The sequence below is a fragment of the Pogona vitticeps genome, chromosome 1 (assembly GCF_051106095.1).
Source record: "Pogona vitticeps strain Pit_001003342236 chromosome 1, PviZW2.1, whole genome shotgun sequence".
NCBI lineage: Eukaryota > Metazoa > Chordata > Lepidosauria > Squamata > Agamidae > Pogona > Pogona vitticeps.
The window spans coordinates 257,781,835-257,792,934 of record NC_135783.1 but is presented as its reverse complement, the minus strand read 5'-3'; the positions used below and the strand labels follow the sequence as shown (position 1 = coordinate 257,792,934).

Here is an 11,100-nt window from a genome sequence, read left to right as displayed (position 1 = left end):
AGCGCTTCAAGCACTCTATGGGTGGTTTACAAGTTAATTACGCAGGCTACACACACACACACCCATGAGCTGCGTAGTCATTTTACCAACCTTGGAAGGACAGAAGGCTGAGTCAACCTTGAGCTGGCTACCTGGGATTGAACCCCAGGTCGTGAGCACAGTTTTGGCTGCAATACAGCAGTTTAACCACTGCACTACAAGGCTACACAGAATTTTTCAGTTTCTTGTGCAGAACAATGGACAATAAGCAAACAAAATAAAGCAAAACAAAAGGGAAAATGAGACTGAGATCTCATTCTTTCACTGATGCAAGGGAAATTTCAGTAGGGAGACTCATTATGAAGAAATTTGGGAAATCACTGAGTGCAAAACATTTGGGTGTTGGCTGGGCAATTTTAACTTCTAGCTCCTCAGAGAAGGCCTTGTCACATATTCTATGGGGAACTGTCTGTTTTTATGTAAAATCACAAAAGCAAGCCTTCTCAGTTGGAACATTTGCCTCCATGAGATTGCAGAGGCAGAAAATGGGAAGATTTATGATACCTTCTGTAAACTAAAATTTTCTAGACAGCTATGTTAGTCTGCAGTCTTGTGACATCTTAGGAGTACCACATTTTTATTGAGCACAAGCCTTTGTAGGCTGGAGTCTCACTTTCTCAGAAGTGGGGACTGGTAAATGTAAGCTTATGCCAGCTTTTATGCCACTGTCTTTTAAGCTTCCACAATCACCAAAGGCCAGTCATAAAAGCATTCCTGCCCACTCCCCCTCTAGTACAATATTTGTGCACTAATTGCAAATTTTGGCACAGAAGCAGTTGTGCAATCAATCCGATGAAGAAGGAGGAAAAGACTCTGCATGGGAGGGTGGGTAAAAATCAATGATTTTTTTTAAAAATTAATTGGTGTAAATCACAATTTAAATCACATTTTAAATTTTAAAAATCATTTTTTAATTGTAATCATTTAAAAATCTGATATTTTTGAATTTAAATCACGATCAGAGATGGGGATATTTGGGGCCAGATCCTTATTATCTGCACCTGTGATTTTACACTCACGATTTCGCCGCTGCCACGAGCTCCATGGAGCCCTCCTATTGCTCTGTTGCTCACAATAGATTAGCCAGTCCTGACAGAAGGTGGGATGATGAGCCTCTCTGCCAGGTCACAGAGTGGCTAATCCACTGATAGCAACAGAGCGATAGGAATGGACTGCAGAGCCAGCGGCAGCTGCGAAATCATGAGTGCTCGGAGCCTCGTTATCTGCACCTGTGGGGGGGTAATCGAATATGAATACCCCCCATCTCTAATTTTGATTTAAATCAAACCCCACCCTGTCATGACCTTCCTTGCCTACATGGATTTCTTTCAAGAGGATTCTTGCCATAACCTTTAAGGCAGGAATGTTGGCAACTCTTTAGGGTCCAGGTCTCATGTGTGAGACTCTGGTGCCAAATCCTAAGCCACAAGCCGCAAGCCCTAAGTCCCAGTCTCTATTAAAAACAAGCTTTTTCCCCCCAGAAAAAAAAGAGAGTGAAGGGTGGGTTCCAAGTTATGAGTCAAGTTCAAATCATTGGGGGGGGGGAAGAGCCCAAGTTGAGTCCAAGTCAAGTCACGGGTGCAACTTAAGTCCAACTGGACATTGCATTCCGTGACTCAAGTTCCCATTCCTACCTTTAAGGTGCTACATGCCCGTTTGCTGCTTACCCTAGTTCTCTCTCATTTACAAAAGTATAACAACAACCTATCAACCAAATTTCAATTAACATCCCAACCAATGCCCTTCTTGCCACAGAAAATGTGTGTGTGAGGGGTACAGTGGTACCTCACTAGACGACCTTGCAAAAAATAAATAAATAAAAATGACAAATCCACATGACTATGAGGTTTTGTGATCGCTATAGCGATTCACAAAACAGTGATTCCAATGGGTGATTTTCGCAGGATGATGTTTGGGTCCCTGCTCTGCAAACCGATTTTCGCAAGACAAAGATTTTGACACTGATCAGCGCTTCGCAAAATGGGTGTTTTAGGGACCGATGCTTCGCAGGGCAGCCTTTTGAACAGCTGATCGGCGCTTCACAAAACGGGTGTTTTTGGGACCGATGCTTTGCAGGGCAGCCTTTTTAACAGCTGATCGGCGCTTCGCAAAATGGCTTCCCTATGGGCGATCTTTGCAGAACGACGACGATTTTCCCCATTGGAACGCATTAAACAGGTTTCAATGCATTCCAATGGGGAAATGGTTTTCGCAAGACAATGCTTTAGCTAAATAGCTATTTATATGAAACGGATTATCGTCATCATGCTGGGCACCACTGTAGATCGTTCCTTTGGTGTGGACTCTAGCATAGCATTTCTCAAATATAACAGTAAAAAGAAACATTTTAATTAAATATGTTAATTACAAACCAACAATGAAACATCAATGTGCACACTCTTCTAAAACAACAAAAAGAAGGCCAAAGTGATGAAAAATAATCTAACATATGTGGTGCTGCACGTACTTCATCATCTACAGGAATTCTGGGACCCAGACTCACAACAAAATGAGATTCTTGAAGGGAAAATAACTTTTTCAGGTACATTAATATTAGTCTATTCATAAGCTCGTTTAATCGACTTGGATCATATGCCTGGATTTTCTTAGATCATGCTGAGATAACAACATTCTGCTGTGTCTTGGCAACATTAAAAAACTTGCTTATGAAAATAAAATAGAAGATATAGTCTCACAGGGAGAACATGTCTTTGAATTTACTTTTTCCATAGTTTAAATATTGAGGTCTCTGAAACTATTTTAATACAAATACGCCTCATTCCCTTTATGAGTCATGGCCAAAGTGGTCTTGCATCAATATTTTAAGCATGCCGAGTGTACATATACCCTGCAGCATGATGATCCAGTCACAGGCTTGTATTCAACTTTAGCTTGGGTTGAATAAATGCCAGCAGGAGGCCATGAGCACAAATTCTGCTAGCACTACCATCTAGTGGTACAAGATTAATCCTACAGCCTCTTGTGAATCTTAGAATGTAGAGGGAGGGAGGCTATCTGGAAACACTAGTTATAAAGCAGCATGGCTACAGAACTGACGGTAAATCCAGTCAAATTCATTTGAAAGTGAATTCAACAAGCCCTTTGAAACCTCAATGATTTCTGACAGACTAATGCTTCTGCTTACTTTTCTATTTAAAATAATTTAGAAATGAACGTGTTTAGTTATGTAGTCCCTCAATAACCTAACATCTAACCATCAACCTAAATACTGTACTTTGTTCTGTACACTTTCTGATTACTGCATAGATGCTAAAATGTGGCTGGAATGCCATTGCTGTTCATTTAAGATTTGTGCAACTTGCCAACTTGTGAGTTATTTCTTGGGACTGCAGCACTCAGAATCCCCAACCAGCAAAGGGAAATGGTAATCCAAAAAGTAACTTTTTCAAGCCCAAGAAAAACATAGGCTGATGGAGGTCGAGGCCAGCTCAGTAGGTAGGTCTTTTTAACCACAGAAAAATACATGCTAGTTCCACATTTAATGCCCAGTTACCTGCCTAGAGCTGGAACTGTGAAAATGGACTGTACTCTTTGGGATTCAAGGAAGCACATATTAAGCCACATGTCTTGTGTTGTTAACTTTCACAGTCAACAATAAATACATGTCATCGTGCTGTGTGGCATTGAGGGTTACCAAAATAAAAAATAAAAAAGATAAAGCAATAGTCTCCATACTTTTACAGACCTTACTTTAACTCTTCTTGTTATTTTACCCAAATCTTCATGAGAAGATTTCCTTTGGTTTCCTTTTACAATTACGAATTACAAGCTCCCAGTGTTTAAAAAATGCTTGGTAAATTTTCCTTTTATATCTGGTATCTTTCGTCTCCTATAATGGAGGCACTACAACCAGAGGTGCCATCCCTCTACTTTCTCAATTTTCAGGGTGGAATGGAACATCACACCAGCAGAAGTACATGTAGAAACAGGGTTTCCCCCTTTCCTCTGCAGTTTCCTGTAACCTTCTTAGATGGCCAAAGCCTCTGGAGTAGATTGCACAGAAGCCTTGCAAAGGAGCAAGCGGCAACTCTTCTCTATTCTGCTGATTAAACAGTCTGCAACCAATATTAGATCTCTCTCTTTTTTTTTTTTTTTGCACAGAAACAGAAAATCATACTAGTATTTTGTCATTCTCCTTATGTAACAGTTCACCAGATTCATACAAAAATTATACATCAGTAAGAAACAACAAGCACAGAAAGGCCAGCTTTGTACACGCATATTAAACTGTACCCGAAGAACATTTTAAAAACCACCACTGTGGCACTACTGAACGTGAACTCTGAAAGTTGACTCTGAAAAACACAAGTTAAGGTTTGGCAACATTAAATATGAATAGACAAATAATGGGGAACCCACAACAGAAAAACAACAACTGCAGGACTAAGCACTCAAAGAATACCAGACAAATGAAATATAAAGGTTTACTCCAAGAAATTAAATCAGGTGGTGAAATGCTAGTAACTTCTGCTGAAATGCTAGCAGGAATCAAACAGGTGGATAGGTGCTTATGTTGCTGTTAGAAAGCATTCCATGAACTTGACCCAGATTACCCGTATTTTTCGCTCCATAAGATGCACCTTTCCATAAGACGCACCAATATTTTAGGAGAAGAAAACAGGAAAATATAATCTGTTTTCTTCGCTCCATAAGACGCACAGACTTTCCACCCCCCTGTTTTGTGGGGGAAAAGTGCGTCTTATGGTGCGAAAAATACGGTACTTTGTAGAAAGCAGCATATCTGGTGGATAGTCCAATGTCTGAATGCACAGGTATAAGGGAGGTTCAGATATTAAGCAATATTTTAAAAATCTTATAAATACAGTAAGATTAAGAACCCCCTGATTATTTTGTCTCAGCATTTATTATCTGCAAATCTGTTCCAGTTATATGCTGAAACAACGTAATCACGAGACAGTTAACCTTACTGTATTGATAAGAATGTGCATTCATCCAGAGTTTTTTTAAATGGTACATAAATACAAAACACTTAAAAGGAATAGCATGCACATCTCTGAAGGCAACCTTTTCAGACAAACAAAAGCATGTGCATCTCTTGCAAAACTCTAAGCTAATTAAAATGTTGTAAAGTAGTCAACACTTTGTTCATTATCTGTATTTTATATGCATACTCATCCATGAACCTTGGACAAATGTACTTGCATCTACTTCCTGCACTTGAATGGTTTTGTTTAGTTTTTAGATTTCAAAAAATCCACAGATTCAAATCAGGCTGTCCTTGAAGGTTGTCCTTGTAACTCCTACCATTCAGATATATGATACCTCCAGACAAGAGATTTATTGTTCAATTGTCCTTCCTCAAACACAGAATATTATAAGGAACCGAATGACACAGGCTAAAATATCATTAAGGCTCCATGCCAGCACAAAATCATCTAAGTAACAGCAGCTAATTGATAAGGTCCCGGTCATGCACCTGTCCAGCATTTTATTAAGTACAGTGGGGTCTTGACTTGAGAACTTAATCTGTATTGGAAGGTGGTTCTCAAGTCAAAAAGTTCTCAGGTCAAATCTGCATTTCCCATAGGAATGCATTGAAAACCATTTGATCCGTATCTGCTCTTTTCCGTCCATAGAAACTAATGGGAAGCTGCTATTCTGCCTTCAACCACTGGAGGGGGATATTTTGTTTCTTTTTTTCTTAGGTCAAGAAAGGTTCAGGGAAGGCAGGGAAAATACAGTCCAGGCAGTACCAGGCAGTCTGAAGACTCCCAATCCACTCTCTAAACGCTGGGAGGAGTGAGGAAGCAGACAGGCACCCTTTTCACTGGCTAACAGTTAACTGAAAGTTCAAATTTTGCACTTTCCCTGCCTCCCACGTGGTTTTTTTTTCAGTTCTTAACTCAAACCTAATTTTGTAAGTCAAGTCAATATTTTCCTATGAGAGTGGTTCTTAAGTCAAAATGTTCTTAACTCGAGCCGTTCTTAAGTCAAGACCCCACTGTAACTTTAATTAGCCACCAAAATTGTTGCACCAGTGTAAAATCCCTACAGGAGTTTGAGTGTTGTCTTCCATTTGTAACAATCCTAAAAGTTTCTATTGCTTCTTCGATCTTTTTTTCTTCCAATTAAAGCAGAAAAGATAGAATAATTGCACAGTGTTCTCTGTGTTACTGAGTAGCACTAAAACCCCTCGATCTGGAAGGATTCTCAGTTATCTTTACACCCAAAACAGGAAAAAGGTTGAATCACTGTAAGTGCAGTAGCCAAATAAGAAATAAGTAACTAGCTTCTATGTCACAGTACAAATTAGAATGTTGCAAGTACATTACAAAAAGATATTCTTCCCAACCCATCTGCCTGAAAAATAGACATGCAAATAATATATAGATTAGGCAAATATCTGTATGCATACCATCCAAAACAACGTCCCCGTAGCCAGAGCTTGATATTGCTCAATCGTAGAAAGCACACTGAATATAAGGCAGATCAGCACTATGAGGAAACTGAAAAACAAGGAGAGAGATATAAAATCACTAAATTATCTCATTAGAAAACCAACACAATACTTTAAGCAAAGAATAAAGATAAGAAACAATAAATACATAATTATTTTGTAAAGGGCATTCTAGTTTTCCTATCATCTAGTACTGAATCATCCAGGATAAGGATGAAGGTGACAGTTGTTTTGTTTGCAGGAAAGAGGGCTTTGAGGGGTTTAGAAACATAATTTAGACAGCTCTGTCCATTTTGATTAGGCTAAAGAGCAACACAGGCTTTGGAGAGACTCTCGTAATTTGGAAGAAATTTGTCATAAGAATTTTTTTTAGAAACACACTGATCTATTTCTATGTATACAATGCTAATCCCATTGGGGAATATACCTGTTTGGAAGCACATATCCATATCTATTATCAGAAATTAGATAGGGAACTGCACATGTATGGATATGTTCAGTGTGCAGTTTCCTTTCTCAAGCCGACAGCTAAAGGTAAGTTCATAGGTATGCACAAAGAGGCATGTACAGAGACACACAGGCAGTTAAAATTACTTTTTGATTAACATTTAAAGGTCAAGTATCAATCCACCACATGCCAACAAAATGGCACTAATATGACCTTCTTTTGACCTGTCCATGTAGTTAAGCCCCTACCAACCTACAAATATATCTGGAGATTATACTGTCTGATTTACACACAAAAACATGCAATTTTTAGTCAACTGGCTGTCACAGCAGTGACGGACCTGCCAGCACCAATTCACATGCCACCTAGGATCTTGATGCTCCTAGACAGATAATGCCACAATGGCTCCAATTGGCTCAGTCATGCCATCTCCTGCTGCTCAACTTGTGGCCTGCATGGATCTCAGATCTGCTTTATGTTTTCTAGTGCTCAGATGGGAGAAATAGTGCAGGTGCACCATCCAGCAATACAGTGACTTATTTTCATTACATTCAAATTCTCTTCTCCTACAATCCGACAAAATAAAAGTATTGTTATGCTGGTCTAGAAGAAGATATATTTTAAAAATACCATTTTTTCCAACTCAGAACCGGATTTCCTGAAAGAACCCTGAATAATACACTGTGTGCTTCTTAAGGAAACAAAAAGAAGATGCACAAACAGGATATACGTTTGTGCCAGGAATCATTGGACGTTATTAATTTAAAACACCATTTTAAAAGCCAAAACAATATTCCCACAGGTTAGTGCACTAATTTCCTGATCACATTCTTAGCCATTAAAAAAAACAACCCAATGGTAAAGACATGTGTGCAGAATTTTTATGTTTGTAGCACAAAAACAACTGTGAGTTGGATGCAAAGGTACATTTCCGCAGGTAGCTGTTAATGTTTGTTATGTGCTCTTTATTTGCTTCTGGTCTAGAGTGATTCTATGAATTTTTGATTTCCAAAAGATATCTTATCATTAACAACCCTGTTCAGGTTTTGAAAACTGAACCCCATGGCTGTCCTTATTAAACCAATCAATCTTGTATTCCTGTTGCTTTTGAATCCACTCAAAATTTAAAAAATAATAATACAGTACTGCAGATAGTAATTGTCTTCTCTTTATGAAACAGTAATTCTATGTCTTATGCTTAAATGTTCCTTGAAACTGAAACTGAAAACAGATAGATTCTTCCACTTACCTAATGCTTTGTGAAATCTCTTGCACACAGGGAAGCATGGGAATAGCTATATAAACTTTTCTTAAGTACAGAACTAGACATCTCCTTTTTTTATTACAAGACTACACAAACTCCTGTACAAACGTCTACACAAGGATTTGTTAAACAACACCAGCTCTTCTTCTTTTGTTCTTAGTTGTCACATTGACTTTTTAAAGTCAAAACTTTTAGGCTTTTTGCAACCTTGCATACTGACTTTGGTAGGTTTGACTGGGAGGAAACCTCTGGGCTGGGGTGACTGTCAATCTATCCAGGACTAACCAATTATTCCTTTCTGCCTCTGAATCCATAGAGAGTCCCACCTCTCTGCTGTCTTTTTCCCTCTTCTTGTGAATTGAAGTCTGTTTCTCTAAGCAGTCAGTCATGTTTGTTAGCTTGCTGATTGATCTGTTCACAACTCTAAATAAAGAAAACAGCTTTTATTCTTTCCCCTACTAATGTCTCAGAGGGAGTAATTAAAACTGTGTTGGATCCAAAGAACTATGAGCCGAAGTGCCAATTAGTGACAAAGTGGTGGACTACTTTGGGGAACTTGAAGCTATTCCACTCTGTGAATCCCTGCACTTCTGCTGCACAGCTAGAAGAATTATGTTATAATACTAAACAAAAGTAAGATCAGTAGCAATGATAAAAAAGTGAAAAGAGTTTTAACTTCCAAGAAAGACCAGACCTCAGATTTTTGTAGCTGGCAGCTAAAATAACACAATTATGATGGTGGCGGCGGCAATGGAAGCAGCAGTATTGGTGTTCAAAACCTGGATTCTCTCCTAAATCAACCACTAATGCAGCATTTGTTACCATCATTTTTGCGCCAAGCAGCAAATCTGACCACCAGATGGCAGCAAATCAAAACCTATGATAACTTCTTTCACTGAGGTTTGCAAAAGCAAAGATTTGTCTACCTGAATATGTGAGAAGATCATCTAGTCCAGCCTCCAGCAATAGTCATCACAACAGGAGTACAGCAGGAAAGACCAGTTTTTTTCACCAGAGGAGATCTCAAACTTCCTTAAGGCTAATTGGGCACTAATAAGTTAAATCTGAGTAGGCATCCCCCAGAGCTCCAGAAGCCACTATCCACTTCTGCACCTCCTTAAAAAAAACTTTCTTACAAAAAAATGAGTGAGGGGTTTTCCCCCTCTGTAAATGCCCCCTTGTGCCCCTAGTGGGCATATTTAAAAAATTAACATTGGGGTGTAAGGTGGGAGTTCCCATGTTTCCTCGGCTGAGGGCTCAGAACAAAACAAGATAGATTCCATAACTTCTAAAGGAGGCTCTGGTGGTCACATCTGGCTCCCTGTGAGAAACATGTGGCCCATGGGCCACAGGCTGCTTATTTTAATTAGATTAAGTCTGATCCATTTGCAGTACTGGAATTTTTAAAATAATGTGACATAATATCAGATAAATGTGCAGCAACATTTCTGTGAACAATTAATGTACAGTGGTACCTCGCTTTACAATTGCCCCGCATTATGACAAAACCGCATTATGATGACATTTTTGCGATCGCTTTTGCAATCGCAAAACGATGGTCTGAATAGGGGGTTTTTGCTTTGCAACGATCGGTTCCCTGCTTCGGGAACCGATTCTTTGCAAAACGATGATTTTCGGACAGCTGATCGGCGGTTTCAAAATGGCCACCGGGTAAATAAAATGGCTCCCTGCTGTTTTCTGGGACGGATTCCTCACTGCACAGGCACTGAAAATGGCTGCCCTATGGAGGATCTTTGCTGGATGGTGAGTTTCCAGCCCATTGGAACGCATTGAAGGGATTTCAATGCGTTTCAATGGGCTTTTTATTTTTGCATTACGTTTTTGTTCTACAGCGATTTCGCTGGAACGAATTAACGTCATAATGCGAGGCGACACTGTAACTGATTTCAGTACCATGTTTAAGCATACTGATCTTTTTTAAAGATGTTAAGGGCATGATATTGTACCTCACCTCTGCTGCTGTTTATGTTTCTATAATCTTCTTTGCTAACAGAAGCATATAAAACTCATCTGTTTACCAGGACAGCTGCTGACTGACACTTAAGTTAGTAGCTTTGAATCACAGAATCATGGAATCAAAGGAAAATGAAGTTGGAAGGGGGCTACAAGGCCATCAAGTCCAACCCCCTGCTCAAGGCAGGTATACAATCAAAGAAGGCGGGTATACAATCAAAGCATATCTGCCAACTGATTATCTAAGTTTTTCTTGAACGCCTCCTGTGTTGGAGCGCTTATCAACTCCCAAGGTAACTAGTTCCACTGTCGTACTGCTCTAACAGTTAGGAAGTTTTTCCTGATATTCAACTGAAATCTGGCTTCCTTTTACTTGAGTCCATTGTTGCATGACCTGCACTCTGGGATGACTGAGAACAGTCTTCTTTTCTCGAGGCTAAACATGCCCAGTTCTTTCAGACGTTCCTCATAAGGCTTGGTTTCCAGTCCTCTGATCATCCTTCTCACCCGCCTCTGGACTTGTTCCAGTCTGTCAGCATCCCTTTTGAAGTGCGGTGTCCAGAACTGGACACAATACTCAAGGTGAGGCCTAACCAGTGCTCAGTAGAGGGGGATCAGCACCTCACAGGATTGGGAAACTATACTTCTATTAATGTAGCCTAAAATAGTATTTGCCTTTTGTGTAGCCACATCACAGTGTTGGCTCATATTTAGCTTGTGATCTACGACAATTCCAAGACCCTTCTCTCTCATAGTTTTGCTGAGGCAGATATCCCCCATCTTGTAACTGTGCAATCGGTTTCTTTTTCCAAGGTGCAGTACTTTGCATTTATCCACACTGAATTTCATTCTGTTGCTTTTGGCCCAGTGTTTCATCCTATCAAGGTCATTTTGAATTTTGTTTCTGTTTTCTAAAGTAGACCTTTGGTCTAAATG

At 39.5% G+C, this 11,100-nt stretch overlaps 1 protein-coding gene across 1 annotated transcript in view; it reads right to left on the bottom strand.

Moving 5' to 3' along the window:
* The window catches only part of KCNQ1 (potassium voltage-gated channel subfamily Q member 1), a 417,925-nt gene that overhangs the window by 350,916 nt on the left and 55,909 nt on the right, over positions 1-11,100 (bottom strand). Inside the window, exon 2 of the mRNA XM_020788821.3 lies at positions 6,437-6,527. Coding sequence (XP_020644480.3) covers positions 6,437-6,527 — 91 coding nt within the window. The remainder of the gene's footprint in view (positions 1-6,436; positions 6,528-11,100) is intronic.